Source organism: Centropristis striata, chromosome 11 (assembly GCF_030273125.1).
Source record: "Centropristis striata isolate RG_2023a ecotype Rhode Island chromosome 11, C.striata_1.0, whole genome shotgun sequence".
NCBI classification, from domain to species: Eukaryota; Metazoa; Chordata; class Actinopteri; order Perciformes; family Serranidae; genus Centropristis; species Centropristis striata.
In genome coordinates, this window is record NC_081527.1 from 18,909,084 (window position 1) to 18,931,751 (window position 22,668).

The window sequence follows — 22,668 nt, forward strand, 5'->3', positions numbered from 1 at the left end:
GTTCTTCTAATAGAAACAAAATACAAATATGAACCTGCAAATTAGCATAATAAATGCCCCCTTTAAAATATCATTGCTGGCTGCAAGTTGTCAGTAATGGTCTATCTTAATAAAAAATATATAATTATTTATCCAGCACCGTGTCAACTGTTAGCTGACATTTTAGATTATTAAAATGTTTTAATATTTTTAAAGATTTTATCGAGAAAAGTAAACATCTTAAATACTATTTTCAAAAAAATACTCTTTACTTTAATGTCCAAATAAAAATAATCAGAGGCAGCTGAAGCAGAATAAACCTTTTTTTTAAAAACTTTATTTAAGTATTCATTTTACACATTATGCCAAACATTAACACATAACACAATAGCTCTTTCACAGATACAAAAACGAAAAGTCAATAAATAAAATAAATGAATTTACAGAATATATTCCCAAAGTCTCAGATAAGATAGAACCTAAATAATAAAAAACAAAATAAATAAATACTAATAGCTAATACAAAATCATTACATCATAAAATGCCAGATAGTACATCAAATATCTTTTCATAGTAATCTAAAAATTGTGTATTCTTTTTATTTTTAACCAGGGCTAAGGATTTATGAAGTGAATTAAATTCAACCAAAAAATGAGGAAAGGTTGGCTGGAGGCTGCAAATTTTTGCTTATGAATAAAATATTTTCCCAGTAAAATGAAAAGAATCACTAAATACTAAGCAGAATAAACCTATAGGCTGCGTTTCACTAGTAACTGACGTCATTCATTGATTAGAGCAGCTGACAGTTTGGGGGGTCTGGAGCTGCAGCTCATTGAAGTGAAGCCTCCCGCTTCTGTGTGCACACTCGTACAGTAGTAAGAGTCAGAGTGATGCGCTCTCTCCTGTCTCCGCCACTTACAAAGTGAATTTGGAAACTTACTGTAACCTTAATTGGATCAATACAGCGTTCGAGGACGCGAATTTAAGTAATTCAGCACCTTCTTGCCGAGGTAAGGCAATTTAATTTCTCATTATTTAAACATAAAAGACCTGGAAACAATCGGAATGGTGTTACAGGGTGAACTGAGCCTACCACTGGTCTCCAAAACTAACATACGCGACTACATTCACCCAAATATTCTGTGCAAATCTAGAGAATTTATGTTTTATTTGCTGTCTATATTGGGGTGCCTTTGTGTGAGCGAACATGTGTCTGCCGTTGAAGCATCAAGAGAGGACAGTTTGGATAGTAATTAAAAGGTAGCCTATTAAAAAGTGTTGCTAAAAAACACGTGATTTAAATTTCTCCAAGATTGGTCTTGGAGGTCTTTGGACCTCGACCCTTTTTTTCCCACTTTTATGTACATAAGAATTGACTATCTTCTTTAGCTCCCTTCTTCAGTTGTGGTCAGGTGGTTTAATTAAACTTCTCAAACATTCAATTCGGTGTAGAAAATGGTTGTCTCCTTGGAACCAATAAAACGTGCGAGTTTGTAGTAATTGATTGAAATTAAAACGGAGACGCAGCTGCTTGTTTAATGCTCTTTATTGTTATGAAAGGTTTCCTGTCAAAAAACACGTTTAGCCTATGCATGCAGTAGCAGAGCAGTCTTCCTCCGTTTCCACTAATGTATTCGGTAGTATTATCATAATAAGATACTACACATTTCTGAAAAACAGAAGGTTTGTCTATAAAGGCAATGCCTAATAATTGCTGGCTATCCCTGTTTTCCAAGACAGGAGTGTAAATTGATAAAACAGGTGAACAGAGGGCCAGAAAGTATGAGACATGTGCATAAAGAGATGTGTAGATATTAGAGTGAAAGTTGAAAAGAGAAGAATAAACCAAGTGTGTTGCACACATGTGACTATTGATTTGGTCAATTCCATGTTGAAGGAATGCAAGTAAACATAATTGAAGTGATTATAAATGCTGTTAGGGTGCAGTGTGCATCATTAAGGAGGATTTTCTGAGTGGTATAGGGGCATTTATGCATTGTGGGGAATAATGCAGGCTTTTAAATACAAAGGCCCAGCAAAGATAGGGTTTCTGAGCTGCTGAGCATGTTTGAATGAAGAAAGCATAACATTTACAAGACTGCATGTCATTGATTGGCTGTAAAAAATCAATTGCTGTGGAAGAATAAAAAAAAAAACGCTGTATGTAAGGGTACAGAAATACAATAATGTGTCATTAGGATGTTTGAGGTGCATTTACGTGTTACCTATTATTAAATCAAATGCTTATTCACCCTCATGTCATCCATTGATCTTTGCCTGTCAGCCGCCATCTGCCTTTAGCTGAGTGTTGATGATGTGATCACATAAGTAGCTTAAAGGGATGTTAATGTATTCATAATTACTTAGAGGATTCATGTTAATTTGAAGGTACTGAAAAGGTTAATACGTTTACAAACAAGATTCTATTATATGAATGCCCTCTGAGCCAAGCTTATTAAACCTATGATTCGCCCACAGGGAGAAGCAAATCCCCACAGATCATGAGCTAGATTAACCCTTTTCAGTTTTCAGATGGGGCTGTTAGATGACGACATTGCCTTCCACTCCAACATACCTGTGCCACTGGATATAACCGTGGGTGTGGTTTACTCTATTTTTGGTGAGTACCAAGAGATTAAAATGCATTTTGGCTTTTTTAAATTCCTCAACAGACAAAGAAAAAGAGTCAATATCATTATGATTGCTGTCAATGAGTTTTCTACTCGCTCTGCTCAGGCTGAAATGGGTTACGGCATGAAGCAAGACCACACACTGTGAAGCCTTGGAAGCATGTTCATTTTTTATTTCTGATTGTGTTACTAAGTGATATGCATTCCACTTCCTACCTGCTATGTATATAATGCATTCTTTTCATCTATTTTCTTCTCTATTTATGTGTAAATTCTACACCTGCACAAATTTGTCCTTCTTCAGCCATGCAAACATCAATGTACAGAGCCAGTGAGGCAGCCAGTGTTGCAGCTGTTTACGTTTTATCTATGTAATGTAATGTAAGCGGCCTCTGACAGTGAAATCTGTGGTTTGGACGCGTACTGAAAAAAAAATCACACCATGGTTAACTTTCATCTGAGTCTTTGGTCTTTGCAGCACCACTGGAGAATCCTTACATGTAATGATAGTTGCAGACCAAAGCTTTATTTTGTGAAAGTTGACATTATTAATTCTAAAGGTGTTTTTACAATTGTCTCCTAATTGCTGCATTTTTAACCTGCCCTTCCCTCATAAATGACCCCATGTTTTGTTTATACAGCAGCTTAAAATTCCCCATATGTACAGTGCTTAACAAATTTATTACACCATCTGTCTTAAAAATTAGAAAACATAAATATTTTAAAAATATTTCAAAAGCTTGTTTAAAACTAAAACGTTATTGTTATTTATTTAGCAAATAACAAACTGAATTCACCTTTTTATACTCAAATTTGAGCTGGCTCACTGGGCTTCTCTCAGAAGTCAGAAATTAATTTTTACATATTTTTACAGTGAATTTTAAAATTTATGGAGAACAATAATTATATTTTAGCATTAAAAATATAATTTTGGTTAAAGAGCTTTTACGTACTGATGTATTAACCATTACAGAAACATAAATTATTTTGGTAATTACTAATGCTGTTAATTTAGGACAGCTGTGGCATAAACTGGTGGTCTAATAATTTGTTAAGCACTGCTAATTTGTAATTAGAGATGCCCTTTTAGTGGCAGAAGTGATTAGGAACGATGCATAAGTGCAAGCGAAGTTACAAAGTGTAAAAGCAGAGGCACAAGTGAGGATACTTTAAAACGTCAGGGTCCACCTAGGGCAGGCGGGAGGGGAGGTGGATAGGATGTTCGTATCCCCTGTGTAACCAAAAGTCAAGTTACATAACTTAACTTCGGCCACATCCATGTTGCCGTTTACATCACCAACATAACTACCTCACTTCTTATAGTTACATCAATTTATTTGAGTTCTTTAACCATCTTTTTCTGAGCCTAAACATGTACTTTCTTTCCTTAACCTTAAGCAAGTAGTTTTGTTGCCTTAACCTCACCAAATGCCTGCTTGCATGGGCCAACCTTGTGTAAGGAGTGTTGTTGTGTGAAGCTGAGGCCAGATGCAGAATTTCTTAATGAGGGAGAAAGAATAGATGTGCAGTCCTGTTCCAGAGTTTTTTTCTCCTACTTTTTGTGTTGGAAAACTGTAACTGTAAAATAACTTTTTTTTTTCTCAAACATGTCCGGAGAGGGGCTTTAAAAATACTTGTTTCCCTAGAAACTGTATATACTTGAAAATTTTATGTGGAAATTAATCAAAAGGACCCATACTAAAAATAGCCTTTTTTTTTAGGTGGACTACCCCAGAAGGTTTGGGTGAAAAATCAATTTCCTGACATTAGCACTTCAATCTTTGTTTTGTTCTGCAGGGGTATGTTCGCTGTTTGGCAACACTACGCTGTTGTACGTCTCCTCCAGGAAAAAGCACCTCCTGAAACCAGCCGAGTACTTTATCATCAACCTCGCTGTTAGTGACTTGGGCCTGACTCTGTCCCTCTACCCCATGGCGATTACTTCAAGCTTTTACCACAGGTATTAGACGTGACACCTCATGTAGTATCAACAAATATCAAAGTGAAGGAACAAAGACGAAGTGTATGTTCTCATCACCAGAAAATGGAACACATGTCCTATAGGGGAGGTTGTTTATTCTGCAGGTGTTGCTTTTATATCACACTCCTTTTCATATCTCATGGTTCATTTAAATCTACATATGGTTGGTTAGTGGTATGATTGCCTGTGAGTTCACAGATATGGAGTGTCATGCTGATGCTATTCTCCCTTTTCCTCTCACCCTCTCCCCCATTGATCTTTCTTCTGTCTTTGTCTTGCTCTCTTTCTCACATATCCTCCTACGCAGGTGGCTGTATGGAAAAACCGTGTGCTCCATATACGCTTTTTGTGGCATGTTATTTGGCATCTGCAGTCTGACCACCCTTACCCTGCTAAGCATGGTGTGCTTTGTGAAAGTATGTTATCCGCTCTATGGTAAGTCTTCAAAAGAAGCTATTTTTACCCAATGAAACGACACAGGATTAACCATCACATCCCTAAGTGTCTGGTCGTTGATTTATCTGTGAAGGAAACGAAATGATAATCCCCTCCATAAAGCACTGCACATTAGCCTTTCTTTGATGGCCGACAATTCCGATGGCTGCATTCAATACACATTACTTGTGATGTTGGTTAATGAAGTGCAATGGGTACTTTTATTTGACTTCTAAGACATTTTGGCATTGTCACAGTGGGGCTTTTATTTAGAACTCTCAATTATAAAACAAAAGTTATGTAATTTTTCAGCCACAGATTTTCCTGTGAAATGTGGATCCACATTTGTTAATTGCACTTATTGTAGTCTCACTGAGGTATCATTCCTGATGTAACATTGTAACATCACTGGTTATTCAACCAGCTCTTCTTGCTTCAGAGGCCTTATCTTCCACACTGATGCTGCAGGCTAGAGACTGCAGTTGCTTATTGCTCACGCTCTACCTGAGCTAGCTTGACAATTATCAATAATTACCTATGGCACTCCAGGCAAATGGATACAACTGCCATGCTGCCTGTCACCATGGGAGAAAAAAACTGGCACTAGTCACTGAAACTGCATTAACAGAACTCTGATAAAAAATACACCAGATCTGCTTTCCTCTAGCTGAAACATGCCCTGGCTACAGTTGAAATCCCTGGTAACCATCATGCCTGGTTTACAGCAAATGCCTCCGATAAGTGAAGCCACTCTCTTCGCAAGAGACTCTATTCTCACTCACGTCAACAACTCAGGAGCAAATTTACAAAGAATGGATTGTGAAATATGCATCACTTGCAACAGCTATCTGCCCCGTCATACGGTCCGATTCACAAAAGATATTGTGCTAATTATTTCGCAGCGCAAACACGCCCATAAAGTTTTGAAGCTGAGCACAAATTTGTGGCAGAGTATAAATGGGCTAGAGGTTAAAGTGTTGCTTGTGATGGCTGAACCCATGAATAACTCCCAAGATGACACATACTTGAACTGGGCTTGTGTTTTGTTTTTTTTATAGATCGAACTTGGCGCAACTTAATTGCTTAGATAAGTGTGTCTTCAGAGAGAAGAGTGACGCAGTGCGTATTTGGGCACAAGGCACAACATCGAGTCGCCACTAATTATTTACCAGCTGATCAGTCAGGAACTGTTAATTAATTAATTAATGTTTGTGTTTGACACATCCAAAAGACAACACACACAGTCCGCTTTCACACAGTGAGCATATGTGAGCACATCAGCTGTGGACATCATGAGTCAGACTGAGCCAGAAATCTATTTGTCTATTAACAATATTTTTAAAATGTCTCATGTATTTTCAAAGATGACACGTAGGGGAGCTGAGGCGAGCATCCTGTCACTGAATCCAAAAGAAATTTGAGTAGATGCCCCTTTATAAATACGCTTCATTTACCACCAACTCTTTGAAGACGCTAACAATTTTACTCTAACTGTGGCTCTTAGAGCTATGGTTTTTGTATTGGACTGTCTGCAATGAGGCTCATTTGCATAGAAAGGGTATGATTTTGCACCAAATGTATGCATACTACCTCATTTAAATGCATGCAGATAGAACCGTAGCACTAAGCAATTTGCTTTGCATCGCAGTTAGTGGTGCAGTTCACTCTTTGCGAATTACATGGGTTGTTTTTGCCATATTTAAAAGCTTTTGTGGATGAGGAGAATAACTACAAGAAGCTAATTCAAGAAGCATCTTTCCTGACATTTTAACAAGTATGGAATGCATAGTGCCCTTGAAGCAAGTAGTGGCAACTTACCTACGTCATTGGCCGGAAGATCCCATTTTCCCTCATCTGAAGCTTTCAATACAAAGAGGATTCTTAAGGCAACTGCCTTTTGTAGTGAAAGCTCTTCATGTTTGTATGATCGAGGTCACAACAGTGAGTCACTCACTTCTTTGTGGACATTTGTGGTCACAAATATGGTGTTAGAATGCACAAACCATCATCATCCATAACCTACATCAACCATCAAGGATGGTCGTGACACAAATGGTAAATGGGTTGCTATCCAAAGCGCTTTACACTACACACTACGCTCATTCACCCATTCACACAGGTGGCTGAGGCTACCAGGGCCACCATTGGGAATTCATTCACACACCGCCGCACACACAAGCTTGCACGAATCGATAACATGGTGTCTTGTGCATCTGACATGATATTGCGTTGGTCATTGCGTTATGTAAGCTGTATGCTTAGCCTTGCCTTGTTTCCTTCGACTCTGTTAAGAGTGAAAGAAAATCTTCTGACCCATGCATATGCCTCATGTATGGAGCAGGTGAAGGATTCAACACTGAAATAATGCCCAGCCACTCACACCTGGGGTAGAGGCTACAAAAACTTTTATCTTCTCCATTAAGGCGTCTTTTTAAAAAGTCTTCACACGTCGTCTCTGGTTGAAAACTCTGAGTGAAGCCAATGCAGAAATGCCTTAAACCTGCATTATTTTTTTAATGACCAGCAGGGGGCATATCGACAGGCACAGTAAATTTGTGTCAAAGTCTATGAGAAAATGACCCTACTTCTCACGTGATTTATTACACCTGTTAATGTTTTCCTATTAAATGTATGGTCTCAACAACAGTTTCAAATCTTCTACATAACAACAACGTGTTTATTTAGTAAAATATGGTGCCATAGACAATAGAGCAGGGAATTCACATGGTGAGACATCTTACTACTCGGAGAACCAGGGTTATCCAACCAAAGATTTATTGTAACATTATTTTCAAAACCAATAAAATAATTGTGCCAGAATCGTTCACCTACATGGATAATTAAATATAAATGAAATGTGTTTTCACAGGGAACAGGTTTAACTCTGTTCACGGCCGTCTGCTCATTGCCTTCGCTTGGGTCTATGCCCTGTTGTTTGCCTGCTCCCCGCTGGTCCACTGGGGGAACTACGGACCAGAGCCTTATGGCACCGCCTGTTGCATTGACTGGCGCCGGTCCAATCAGCACTCTACAGCACGCTCCTACACTGTGGCACTGTTTGTCTTCTGCTACATCCTTCCATGCTGCATTATTATAGCATCCTACACCGGCATTCTGCTCACAGTGCATGCATCCCGCAAGAATTTGGAGCAGCATGCGCCGAGGCAGACGTACATAAGCAACGTCCAGACAATTATTGTGAAGGTAAGAGGAAAGCCTGAAAGACACAATTTGCTCATATACATTTATGTATTTTTAAATCTAAAATTGAAAAATGGCTTAGAAATAACGTGTTCTAAGAATAGTAATTTAAAGCACCATTGGAAATGACTTAAGAAAGAGATTTTGAGCTAGCAAGCTAGCAGTCTCTATCCCCTCTACATGCCTGCCTCATCATTGCTCTGTCTCTGTATAATTACACCCCAGAGGAGTTCTATTAATCCACTTGCACTCTTTCAACTACATGCAGGATATGTACACCCACAGACAAAAATAGTGCTGAGCCTGACACTTAACTCGTTCCTGTGATTACTGGTATAAATCTTTTTACTTTCACCCACCCTATCTGTGACCTACTCTTGACTTTAAAACAAATATATAAATATAAAAGCTCCTCCTAAGAGACAAGAGTCCTCTGGAGAGTTGTTCACGCCTCCATTTGTTTGAGAAATTGGCAGTGACCTGAATAGATCCTCCAGTGATGGAGTTTCTCATTAGCAGGGATTGGCTCTTGTTGTACTGAGATGGATGAGAAGCTGATGTTGCCTTTACTGATAAATAGTCACCATAATATACAGCCACTTCTCACTCCCAACGATTTGTTACAGCCGTCAGTGTGTCATCCCAACGCACAAGCACCTTTCTGCGTGTCAGCGGGCTTTCCATTGACTGTAATGTAAACCGGTCTGCATTAATATTACTGCTTGAGTAAATGACGTGATGTAAATAGCACTGTTTAAGGTGGTCGGAGGGGGGTGTCACATTAATCCTGGACTTCCAACAAGTAAATGTTATTTATGTCAAATGCGTCCAGCAGTTAAATGCAGAAGTAGTTGCTTTTAACCCGACCCTGTTCTTCTACCTTTACCTAAGTGATTTAATTGCGTAAAGTGAACCATTTCTTAACTTTATTTTGAAAAGCCACTATGCATGAATGTGTCAGAAAGTGGCGTACCGTCTCCAACACATCAAAAACCAGCATAAACAATTCTGATTTATACAAAAAAGGTATCATAAAAATGTATTTTTTGCCTGCCTGATTCTGGATAGTAAACCTTATTTGTTGACAAAAAGAAACATAGAACATCACTTATGCTCTAATTTTACTGATTTGTCAAAAAAGCATCTACAACTGATGATATTAATTAAATTATATTAATTAAACTTTCTCTGCAAGCTAAGCGTTGCTGTCTGCATCGGTTTCTTTGCGGCATGGAGTCCATATGCCGTGGTGTCCATGTGGGCTGCCTTCGGACACATCGAGAACATCCCTCCTCTGGCATTTGCTTTGCCAGCCATGTTTGCCAAGTCCTCCACCATCTACAACCCGATCATCTACCTAATGCTGAGGCCGAACATGCGCAGGATGATACGCAAGGACCTGGGTACTCTATGCCACGGCTGTCTGAAGGGCTGCCTCTGCTCCCAGGAGCCAGCTAAGCGCTGCTCCAAGCCAGAGATCAGGGTCAGGCTTCGCTCAATCCACAGACACACCAACCAGTTCCCTAATTCATCTAACTCTTCTGCTCAGCCTCCTATGGCTGAGGAGTACAAGGGTGCCCTTGAATGCTTTGGACACTACCCTCAAATGTGTAGCGTCAGCAACCTGGCTGCCAGTGAAGATACATCTAAGGAACAAGACACTCCAGTTCCCCAAACACATGAGCAGAAGCCTCGAAGCGTGTGCCGCAGGAAGTCTCTGGTGAACTTTATGTGTTCAAAAAGGACTTCAGAAACAGACAACTTCCATATTAATTTAGAGATGGTTCCAGGACATGCAAAAGTTGCTTGGCCTTGACGTTTCTCTCTGTTCAAAATGTTTACAGAATCTCTCTGGACATATTTTACAGGTAATGTTCTTTCAGGTGAGGGAAAAACACAATTTATATTTTTCAGGAAATCTTGTTCAGCAGTGTACATTTACTCCTTAACTGTTTGGATAGAAGCCATGTAACTTTATGTTTTATCACCCACCGGGCTTCTATTTGGCTGATATGACGGCTTTTAGGTTAAATGCTGACAGCTATAATTTGAAGGGTATTTATTTTGCAGCACATAACTAATCTAATAATAATATGGATTTACTGCAAAAAGTGCCAAAAAGTACCAGTCTATATGTGAGTACAGGCTGAACACAGCAGGATTTAAGGATTAAAAAATACTAAAATACTAAAATTACTAGTTTGGTTAAATTGGATGCAAAGCAACTTTCAATACTAACAATAACTTGGATATAACTTGTTAGGACTGTCAGTTTAATTTTTTAAGGCCCGAAAAACAGTTAATTCCTGTTGTTAGATATTCATGACTATAAGCGACAATCAAAGTTTAAAAAAAACATCTTTGGGTGGCATTTATCAAAAGTCTTGCGTTTAAAAACTCCACCAACTGTCTATCTTCAAATGTCCTTTTTCAAAATTAGCCCCACCCATTTCAAAATCAGTGACAGGAGCACCAAGAAAAAACATAAATACAGAAACCTGTATTGTGAAATAAATAACCAAAACTTTTTTACCTGAATATTCAAAATAATACATATTTATATTAAAATGACAAAATACAAAAATTTGTGCAGCAATTAAGTATTATTCTGGGTTTCAGCTGTCTAAAAATGACACATAATAAACTAATAAACACAAAACATGAGTAATGTATATTTTAACTGTTGATCCTACGGTGAATAGTACTCTCAAATTAATAGTCTTTGGTGTGCAAATACTTGTGGACATTATAAAGTCTAAGGCTTCATCTGAAATCAACCACATATGTACTCCAACTAATTCATACTAAGTATGGTCAGAAAAGCCCAAATGTGATACTAGATTAGCAAGATTTTTTGATTATGAGATGTGAGCTAACTGGATACATTTTGAACTCCCTCCAAAATGCATTACATCACCTCAGACTGTCCGATGGCGGACTGTGAGGCAGACGGTTAAAATAATGAATGGGTTGGATAGAATAATTATGAATACAGGTACAGTTAAGAGGAGAAATGTTGCAGCTGACATGTATAATGTACTATGGAAAAAATATTTTACACTAAAATATCTTATGATTTGCCTTGAAATGGTCCTGGAAAATATTAAATTGAATGGAAGAGGTAATGCGATTTACATTTGTAACAGAAAGTCTTGACCTTACTTCAGTGTTAACAGTCTGCTGTTAATAGCGTAATTAATCGTTGATTTAGTCGGCATTAAACACTACATACTGATTGAGAATGTAGTACATTAGTATGCGAACACAACCACTGGATAATTTGCTATCATGTTCATAGATAAACCTAGGTTAGGTCTCAGGGAATCAGGGAACAGGCTGGGAACAGTGGGAAGACTCACTCGTATAGTTACGATACTGTAGTATCTCAATCGTCAAATACACGTTTATCTTGGAGCATGGCTTTTTTGATTTCCATGGTCAGGACTCTTCTGGTTAATTATTACCACAACACACCATGGGAAAAAAGCCATCTCATTTCAAAGCTGTTAACACTTGTTTTACTATGCCAGCCCAGGTATTGTTTACACTGACAACTGCAGGTATATAGTTTATGGTGCTTGATCAATCTATGTACACACTGTGTAGAACACAACGCTGCTGCATATCATTATTATGGCACTGCACATTAGTTTGTCTTTATGTACTCTGTTAACTTTAGTCTTGTTATACAATGAAGAATAAATTAGTATACTGCCTCACAATACTGTATATATTTGTAATTGCAATTAGGGTTACAAAGGGGTGAAAATTTGCTAGGGAATTATAGAAATATTGGAATTATGGAAATTAATGGGAATTAATGGGAATTAACTGGAAACTGGGCGTAATTAAACAAACTGTCATATCCAAACATAAATATAAACATTTTGTTCCGCATAAGCAGACATCCATGCAAAATAATACAATGAAAAAACATTTCAACAGATTTATTTGTAAGTAGAACTTAATCAAGTTTTAATTATTTTAACAATTATTGTATATTAAGTTATATATTTCTCATCCCCCCTGCCCCCCCCCCCCCCCCCCCCATTCAAAAATGAAGTAAAATGCCCTTCAGTAGCCCCTGTGTGCATGTTATTAAGGAATAGCATAAATATGAAATCTGGTTGTTTCAGTCAAGATTTAAATTTTAAAATATATTTTCCCCAACTATATTTAATTCCATTTTAAAGGCCATCTCTCAATTTAGTAAATTCCCAGTTTATACCTGTTAATTCCCATGGAAAGTTTTCAACTTTGAGAATTCCCAGAATGTTGCAACCTTAATTGCAATAGACTGAAAGAAGAAAAAAGACGCATGTAACAAACTGATGAAATCCAAATACGCAGCTGAAGATAAATTCATTAGTGGATCTAAAAAACAAAGTCCATGTTGTCTGCAATTGTGTAAATATGTTGTCCAGTTAACATGACTGTAATAGGAATTAGACAAAAACTCAGGACCAAATCTTAAACAAACTACCGTTTCAGTTTCTCAGACTAATTTCAGCTTATCCCTCCTGATGTTTCATCAATTCTATTTAGAATATTGTTGTTTCACCAATTTCGTCTTAACTCATCATGTTACAGGTTTTTGTTGGGAGCCATGCTGCTTTTGATTAACAAAATTCTAAAGATCTAAAGATCAACAGGGTGCCATTTAAATGGCATCCTTAAATCTGATGGATGTAATCACTTTAAAGAAACTAAGAAGCATTCACTATGTATCCCAGAATCTTATCAATAATCTTTCATGGCACGGAAGGATTAATTTTACTGTGTATAGTTGAAACATTATTAAACTCACCAGGTGAGAAAGAGCAGCAGTGGCTGTTTGATTTGCAAAGGCATACTATCATCATATCTGTGAGTTCAAACAATCTTTCTTAATGACAGAGTTAAAGCTGATAATTTGGATGAACACATAGCTGTTTAAAGTCTAATGCTCAGGAAAAATTATCCACATGCTATAATATTGTGTCATGTAAAAGAAATGCCTGTATTCCGACACAGACTTGGTGTTTTTACTGGGTTGTGAAGGGCAATGTGCTTTTTTGTGATGTTTGTGATGTTCGGTCTGTCCCAATCCATACTGCATATATACTATATTATCTTAGTATATTGTCTTTGCAGTCACACATATCAAAAATAAAAAATGCATTTTATACAAACAAGAACTTAGAATATGTCAGTCTAACAGCAACTTTTGAATATCTCTACCAACCAAAATTCCAAAAACACATCAAGACATAAAAAAATTATTAAAGTTATTTTTGATTTTCTGTCCAGCTGTGAGCAACTTTGTATTTCCTTTGTGCAGAGCAAAGTCACAATTTTTATTTATATTTTGTCACTTTTCAACTACATTCATTTTTGATTTATGATGCAGTCTGGAACTGGGATACAGCTATTGTCTGGATCTAGTGGATGGCTTTAAAAGTGACTGTTGTGTTGATGTTTTTATTATATTGATGTCCACTATACAATAGTGTGCATTCAATTGATGAAATAAACTTACTTTTGAATTTTAGAAACATACACACAGTTGAAACAGAATTTCAAAGTAGCTTTGGATTTTGGTTAGGCTTGTGGAAGTGATGAGGAAGAAGAAAAGGCTGATAAAGTGTTTTTTTTTGCGTCAGCATGTCAGTTTACTATTGTGTAATGAAAACTACACCACAGAACACAAAGTTACAATGACCTTTGTAATGAACCAGACATCAACACATCTCCATATAATATATTTAGGTGGCGATTACAAAAGCATCTTACAAACTTAAATGGTTAAGATTAACCACAATGTGATATGACGACAGTAAACCCTCACATTTAACACAAACAAGAAGCTCATTAGTAATTCATACTCCTTTGCATTAATTTGGGTAAATTGAAGCATTGATTCTGTTTCAACTCATTAACTGACAACAATAATACACATGTATAAGTGGAATACTGAGGTCTCTGTCCTTCCGTACAATTAGCATTAACCCCCATGGCTGCATATGTTTTCAGCTTTATAACACACTCATTGACTTTATCTGTTCTGTGATTGGAGTCTTTATGTTTGTGTTGGGCTGAAATAAATGTGTACCACACGGCATCCGATTGTCCCGGGAAATTATTTCATTATTTGAGTTAAAGCTACAGTTACCATGCACAAAATTAACGGCTTTTCCATAACACGATTTCTCAAAAACATACACAGAAGTATAAGCATGATTTTTAAATTTCATGATTAGAAAAACCTGAACATTGACCACGTTTGTGCTCATAAAGAAACGTTTGGTAGAAAATCCTTTGAAAAGGCACTAAGTGCTTTATAGACAATCTATCCGTTACAATAAAAGTCCAGTGACAATTTTATCAAAATGAGTAAACACTAGACAGTGTTCATTAAGAAACAGCATGCAACAGCCTATGAATACGGTTGACAGCGAGCTCTGTGGCCATTATCTAACAAAGAGACAGCTGTTCTCAAAGATGCATTTGGTTTGAGCTGTTGAGTTTTACTGTCATTTTCAACACTTCACACATTGAAACAGCGCTCTACATTCACTTGTATTTGGGGGCAGCAGAGAAGGCACATAAGACAAAAAATGAATATACTTTTGGTTGAAAAGGAGCCCTCAAATGCTGCAAAAAGAGTTCAGAAAATGTGTCCATCCCAGGCCTAAAGTCAAAGGGAATGAGGTAGAAAGATTTATGGGATCTATGAGGAAGAACCGCAGGCTTCCAGTATTTTCTGGATGACATCTACCTTAATGTTGCCTTCCAGAGCATGGCAAAGCTTCCCAACTGTGCAGCCGATACTTCCCTCCTTCATTTTCCAGCGATCCAGCATCTGGTGCACCATCTCCGGCAGGCCGTCGCGGTAAAAGTCGTGCTCAATGGTCTCTATTTCCACACTGGTCAGACCCAGTCGCCGCGCACAACGCTTCCATTTGGCTCCGATGTTGTCTCTCAGCAGATCCAGGTGCTCCTCGGTCACAGCGTGGTCCTCTGAATGACACAGAAGACACAGTACATCTAGGCCTGTCACGATAATTACCATATCGACTTCGTTATATATCGTTCGATCTTGTTTACATAAGCCATCAACATTTTCGGCTGTTGCTCAGCCTGCTCTCTGTGGGAGGCGGGGCTCACACACACTCACACACTCTCTCTCTCTCTCACACACACACAGACACACACACACACACACTGTGTACGCTAGCCTAGTGTTACTCTAAAGTTCAGTTTCCAGATGGCTGCACAACTCCAGAAAGTTTGGTGGAATAAATAGAATTGGTTTCCCAGCCGGTGTGGTGTGAGAACATTTTTGATTTGGCCGAATGAGCACAGAGAACCCAGTAACGTTAACCAGCCGGTATGAGAACAGTGGCAACGCACACTGGCAATACAACAAACCTGGAAGTGCTTTTAAAACATCATAAACAGGTGCATCTCAATACATTAGAATATGATGGAAAAGTCAATTTCCAGTAGTTCAAGTCAAATAGCCCCAACCAAGTATTGAGTCATATAGATGGACATACTTTTCAGAGGCCAACATCTCCATATTAAACATACTTTTTAAAATTGGTCTTTTGTAATATTCAAATTCTTTTGAGACACCGAATTTTAGGGTCTTCATTAAATGTAACCCATAATCATTATAATTAGAGGAAATTAAATATGAGATGAGAGAGACATGAAATGTTTCATTCTGTGTGTAATGGATCTATATAATGTGTTATTTCCACTTTTTAATTTTTTCTCTGTTTTCTTCTGTTCAGGGCAGTCTGTTTTACACACACAGACTGCCCTGCCTCTTAAAGGAGCCACGTCACTCTTAGACGCGTTATAACGCAGACTTTTTGTGCTTTTAAGTAATACTGCAAATGTTTGACAGGCAGTAGAAATTGCCAAAAAAAATCTCCAAAACAGCTGCTGATATTATTTATAATATATAATAGTATAATATTTATCTCAGTGCAATTACTCTTCACAGAGCCTGAGAGTCCATTTCATTTGTTTTGATTGTAGTTATGTTTTATTTATCTATGATGTTTTAATATTTCTTTTCCACATTTCAATTCCAATGTTTAATATTCTTGAGATTTAAAAATGAATTGCTGTGGAAAAGGATCTACTCAATGATACTATCGTTTATCGTGATAGTTTCTGGAAAAATATATCGTCCTAAAAAAATGTTATCGTGACAGGCCTAAGTACATCTATTAAGGTTTTATTTGTTACACAGTGTGTTCACAACAAATGCAAAGCACAGTTTTAGTGCAGCCCGATTACAAACAGTGCAGATGCAAGAAAGTGCAAATTAGTGCCGGGCGACATGCAGGACTTGAGCAAACTGAGCTACAACAACAGAGCACAGACTAACTATCTATCATATCTATTACATGTAATAAATGTTAATGTTTACCATATTTCTGAATGCCTTCTTTGATGGGAGAGTTAGCTGAGGCGTTAGAGGGTAATAGTGAACTACTGAAGGAGTCGTAACCTCTGATACTCATCATGTTGTTGCTTCCGATCTGGATCCCGCTGGCATTCTGAATGTAAAGAGATCCTGGAACAAGCACAAAGCAAACAGGCTTAAACATACTCTCTCTGATAGATGTCAGTCGGAGGTGACAGAAGCAGCTGTGAACACCTCAGGCAGAGAGATCTAGAATTTACAGAAGAAATGCATCATCAAAAAGAACGTTTACCTGGATCTTGTGCTGAGCAGCTCTTTGAAGGGGCCAGGAGACGCCCAGACTGACTGACGTCAGGAGCAGATGTGTCCTGGTAAGCTGGCCAGGACTGCTGGCGGTCATAGTGGGAATGTGGATGTTGCTGGTTGAACTGTGACAGAGAAGGGCTGCTGGCGGACATCGGCAGGTGGGATTGAGAAGTTACGGAGGTGTTCATGGAGTCATAGAGACCAGCATTGGGGCGATACCAAGTCTCGTCCTGGCTGGTTGGCTGCACCGGCTCAGCTTTTGTCCAGGAATGGACAGAGGACCCATAAGAGGGTCTGTCCTGTTCTGGCTGCCTGATAGCGAGATCTGAATTGTGGTTTTGCAGGAAAGGATTTGAGTTGTTGCGATGGTAACCGTTGGCAGCGTCAGGCTGGTTCTCACAGTTATAGCTGCCATATTTGTGGTACTGATACTCTCGACCCAGTTTCTCCTCCAGAGCTGGGGGGCTGCTGACTGCCCGCGCATCTGTCTGAACGGACTCCTCAGGTGGCTCACACTCGATGACATGCAGGTCCTCAATACTGGCTTCAACTGGCTCACTTCTGTCTGAACTCACCAGAGGAGCTGGGCAATCTGTACGGTAAGGAGAGTTAAGTTAAAGCCACTCAGTCATTTTTTAACTTCCCTGGCTTTCTGTGCATTTAGAACATTAAGTTTGCCAACCAACAGTAATGCTCACCAGCTGAAAGATATTCCTGGCTCATTGATAAGGATTTCATCTTCTCAACAAGTTCCTCTGGGCCTTCATATAGTTTCTGGATAAAAACCACATGAACAATTATGATATGAATCACTTAGAATTTGTTTTTAACTGGCCTTATTCAACTGCCACATAAAATCCTTCAGAAAATATGTTTACCCTCAGCTCAAGTAAATCTTCCTCCACATGTGGTTCAAGCGTCTCCTTGTAGAAAGGCAGGAAGAAGCTGTGGCCCTCTGTAAGAAAAGGTTGGGAAAGGATGAGAAAAAGAACCACATTAACTAAAAGGGTTAGCTGGAAATCCAAGCAAGAAAGTTTGTAAACTATACGCCTGCCTGCCGACAGTCTGTCTGTAAATAATATATGATTTTAACATGTAGGTTAGCAATAGTATAGCCATGTTACAACAGTATTACAATATTCATCTTTAAAATGTTCATATTAACTGAAAGATATAAAGATAAAACATTACAGTTACATCCTTCAACTCTTTAAAAACAACAATGAACGATTTTAATGTTATATTCCACTGACTCTCATTAGACCATATTCAATAATGTTTTAAATACACACACAAATCTTACCGTTAAATGTTGGCCGTTGTATCGGATTGTGGTCCCAGCACCTCTTCATGAGCTGAATGATCTCTACGGGCGTGTCATCTGGAATAAGGTTCTCTGCAGGTCGGTCCCCTTTTCGGACACACTGACTGAGTTGATCTTCACTCCTTGCATCTGAATACAGAAAACACATTTAATTTGTTTGCATGAAGTTAAATTAAAGTCATTCAGAGTTTTGTATTTGGCTTGTTTAACCGGTAAATCAGACAATAAAAAAGGTGGTTACTTTTTTTAAGAACTGCCCCACAATTTACAGTGCTTAACAATTTTGTTAGACCAGCTGTCATAAAAACTGGAAAACAAATATTTTTGAAAATCTTTCAAAAGCTTGTTTAAAACTAACACGTTATTTTTTTTTGGCAAATAAACTAATTTCACCTTTTTATACCCAAATTTGAGCCGACTCACTGGGCTTCTCTGAGAAGTCAGAAATAATTCAAGCAGAACATTCAACCACTAAAACTCATTTTTCTGCTCAGGAATGCAAGAAAAAAAGTATAATTTGACTCTTAATCAAGAAATAATAATGTGCTTTACTATTTTACATTTTTTTTTGTAAAACAGTCATCTTGAAAATTCATGGATAACAATAATATTTTAGCATTAAAAATATCATTCGGGTTAAAGAGTTTTACATACTGGTGTATTAACCATTACAGAAACATAAAAAATGATTTTGGTAATTACTACTGCTGTTAATTTAGGACAGCTGTGGCATAAACCAGTGGTCTAATAAATGTGTTAAGCACTTTACTTATTTATGTTTTGGCATCCTGACTCACTGGCGTAAGGCTCTTCTCCTGTGAGGATGACCCAGACCACAATAGCGAAGCTGTAGATGTCAGACTTCTCAGTAGAGACTGTATGGATGCACTCCAGGTGCTCGGGGGCCATGTAGCTCAGCGTGCCGGCACCTCTTACCCCTGCTGATCGCCCCGTACGACTCCTCCTGCGAGACTCCTCCTTTGTGAGTCTGCTCCATGTCTGGCAGGTTGCCAGGCCAAGATCTGCAATCTAGAACAAAGATTTTTACTTGGATTATCGTAATGTATAAGCTCATTGTCAGGATGTATCATGTATCATTTAGTGTGTAATATACCTTAATGTGAAAATCCTTGTCCACTAATATGTTTTGCGGCTTGATATCCTTATGTACGACTTTTCTCTCTGTGAGGTACACCATCCCCTCTAAAATCTCTAAGATGATTCTACCCTTGATGGATATTGGCACGGAGACCTGGGGAGAATTTATTATATTAATCCTTCCATTCGTATACTAAAAACAAGTTATTCAAGGCTGCAAACAATGGATGAAATCTACTGGAAATTCTTTAGTTACAGACATCAATTAAGAATCTTTCCCTTTTTAATGTGACTTTACATTTTAAACCCACTGACCGTCTCTAGCATGACCGACAGGTTGCCTCTGGGCATGAGCTCCATAACTAGCGAGCAGTCTCTGTCTTCCATGATCACACCCAGTAACTTGACCACCCGTTCATGGTTCAGGCTTGCCATGATGTTCCCCTCCTCCAGCAGTGACCTTTTATTATCCCTGGAAAAAGAAAGTTAAAAAAATAAATAAATAAAAAATTTGTGAGAATTAGGGCTGGGCGATATATCGATGTAAAAAATATATTGATATATTTTTAAATGTGATATGGAATTAGACCATATTGCATATATCGATATAGTTTATAGATTTTTTTTCTTTCTTAATGTATAATGCTGCCCTTACTTTGGTTTGTCATATTTAGTTGTTTTGTAATGTTTGTTATTCTTTTCTCATATAAATATATTTATTTCAGAAAAAGTTTGCTTATTTTATTTCATGGGCTATTTTTATTTAAGATATTTTTTAATTTAAATGTGCACTTTATGGAGCTTTGACTTTTTTTTTTTTTTTAAAAGGTACTCCTGTTGTTATACAGTATTTATGGTTACTTAAATAAACGGTTTCGATAAAACTACTTATGACATGTCATATTTGGCTTTGACTTTGACTGAACATTTGCTCTCACTTTGCGATAAAAATATCGGGATATATATCGTATATCGATATTCAGCCTTAATATATCGGGATATGACTTTTGGTCCATATTGCCCAGCCCTAGTGAGGAACAGGATGTTACAACTGACATAATGTGCATAATGTAGAGTCTTATATCAGGGACAGGACGTAGGGATGCTCCAAAGATATACATTTTTTAAGAGGATCACATCAGTCATGATGTGACTAATCCATAATAAATGCAGTGCCTTAGTCAATGTTATTATAAAAATCTATGTTTGTGCTATTAGTGACAACCATTCAGACAGGCTGAGCCACCAACTTTCTATCCAATGAAATCCATGCCCAAATGTTATCTCACATAAAAAAAATTAGGGATGCACCGAAAATGACTCAAATAGCTGGATCAGGTATAAATCTATGTTTGTTTAATATATTCATTAACTAGGCTTACTGGTTATGTGGAATATGTGAAATGTGATGTATCTTTTTTTTATGAGAAATGTAACTTGGTGATCATGTTCCACTGCTGTCTATAAATGTGAAAAATTCAATAAAAATATTGTGGAAAAAAAAAACTAGGCTTACTGGAATTAACTGATAAATTGGTTCTAAGGCATGCTATCTAGAAAACGGATGTTGGAATTACATCCTCATTTCACATAAACGCACATCTCTCTCTTGTCCCTGTTAAAAGGAAGTTAGTAGACATTTTTTTTATAGCACACAGCCTGGGGATAGGCACAGATTTTTTAAAGTAATAAACGTGGCTTTGCAAATGGCATCATGTAAAAAGAAAAGACATTGGTCAGTTTCACTGAATTGTGTGGAGAGCTTGTATAAAGGGTCCTGCTGGGGCACATGATTCAAGTTACTCTTTCAAGGGGGAATACCCAGCAGACTCCATAGCAGACACAGACAGGACTCACTCGTTGCGAATAGGGCCTGTATACATGGTCTTCAGCACCACCTGGCCGAGAGTTACATGGTAACACAGGTAGACTTCTCCAAACCCTCCGTAGTCCATGGCCTCCCTTTTAATGAGATCAGCCGGTTTCATACGAAAGGAAGACTGTGGCGCGGTGGCCATCCCTGGTGCGAGTCGTCACAGCAAAACAGCTAAAAAAAGACACATACCAGCTCAGAAAACTCACAAAAAAGTTGCTCAACTTTTCATGTTTGAAATACAGCAAGTGTGAATGTACTGAGGAGAGGAACTAGGACATTAAAGCGGTGAGTCACTCGTCCATAACTTTCAAAATACTTCCAGTCTGCAGGTTTAAGCTAACGCCTAACGTTTCCGAAGGTTTCGGCATCAAGACTTAAGCCGAGTGACTCTTCACCCGACAAACACCGTTATCCTCCCCATTATCTTTCAATGTCAGAAAATCTGCAGTGAAATGGTTAGCTTACCTAAAAGGTGGCACACAAGCCAAGTAACGCCAGGGCACTTTATTTGTAGTTCCGGGATTTCCTCGACGCCTTCGTTCAAAAGCGAAACTTGGCAGGCGACGTAAAAAAACTACAAACAGCCTCACAAGTCGATAACAGAGCAGGGCAGCTAGCAGAATCAGGTTTTTGTGACCGAATAGATCTACAAACACAACCCGCAACGAAACACAAATGCAAGGTACGATACTAGCATGTCTTCTTTATAACTTTATTAATTTTAAATCCTTTTTTGAGACACAGGATTCCTCTGAGGACCATTATCAATCCTGTCATGTTGCATTGTCGCTACCTACTGGTGAAATCAATGCACTGCAGGACTGAAGCTTTTTATGAGATTTGATGGTGATGCTGTTACACTGCACTACTTGTTTTCATGAGATTCAGAATGATGAAGAAAAAAATATTTTGGAGTCACACTTTTACATTTTATCATTAATTAAAGCAGCACAGCTACAATACTGACCTATAGTCTTTTAAAAAATACACAAAAAACAAGTTCATTGATAAAACAAGCGTTTCTGTGAAACTAGAGTGGGAAACCACCTAAATTGTGGCCTCTGACATCGTGGGCGATGTATGTATGACACATAGGCCTACATTTTGGGCAGTCTATCTGTGAACGCCCACACTATAAATTCCTCCTTTGCACACTAAAGCCACAACAAAGTAGTATCATATTTACCTGTCGTGTGTTTTCTTGGTTTTCCGGTTAGCTTTTTTTTTTTTATTCTGTTCACATTTATTGCTGGTAATCTTCAGTTTATTTGGAACTTTCCAGCTGCCGCAATTTACAGTTTACTGAGCACTGTGGTGGACTCTTAAACAGAAAAACCTCTCCATTTGCATGAAAAACACTATACATCTACAATTAAAATTGTTTTATTAATGATGCTCAGACCCATTTTCCTTAA

The 22,668-nt window shown here is 38.0% G+C and overlaps 2 protein-coding genes across 3 annotated transcripts; one reads left to right on the top strand and one right to left on the bottom strand.

The window, feature by feature from the left end:
• Window positions 1-341: 341 nt before the first annotated feature.
• On the top strand, window positions 342-12,239 carry opn7a (opsin 7, group member a). The gene is made up of 6 exons (XM_059344843.1): window positions 342-990; window positions 2,513-2,600; window positions 4,408-4,570; window positions 4,899-5,026; window positions 7,896-8,230; window positions 9,423-12,239. Exons 2-6 carry the CDS (start codon window positions 2,513-2,515, stop codon window positions 10,041-10,043), a joined length of 1,335 nt encoding a protein of 444 aa, XP_059200826.1. The 5' UTR covers window positions 342-990; the 3' UTR covers window positions 10,044-12,239.
• Window positions 12,240-13,779: 1,540 nt separating this feature from the next.
• Window positions 13,780-22,169, bottom strand: ripk1l (receptor (TNFRSF)-interacting serine-threonine kinase 1, like). 2 transcript variants are annotated; one of them, XM_059344594.1, is made up of 11 exons: window positions 21,719-22,169; window positions 21,235-21,424; window positions 19,693-19,849; window positions 19,394-19,531; window positions 19,077-19,308; window positions 18,259-18,408; window positions 17,834-17,910; window positions 17,654-17,729; window positions 16,942-17,547; window positions 16,734-16,799; window positions 13,780-15,226 (listed from the first exon to the last, which is right to left on the bottom strand). In XM_059344594.1, exons 2-11 carry the CDS (start codon window positions 21,393-21,395, stop codon window positions 14,937-14,939), a joined length of 1,953 nt encoding a protein of 650 aa, XP_059200577.1. In that variant the 5' UTR covers window positions 21,396-21,424; window positions 21,719-22,169; the 3' UTR covers window positions 13,780-14,936. The 2 variants fall into 2 exon arrangements, with proteins under 2 accessions (XP_059200577.1, XP_059200576.1); XM_059344593.1 differs by having other exon boundaries at window positions 16,653-16,799.
• Window positions 22,170-22,668: the final 499 nt, after the last annotated feature.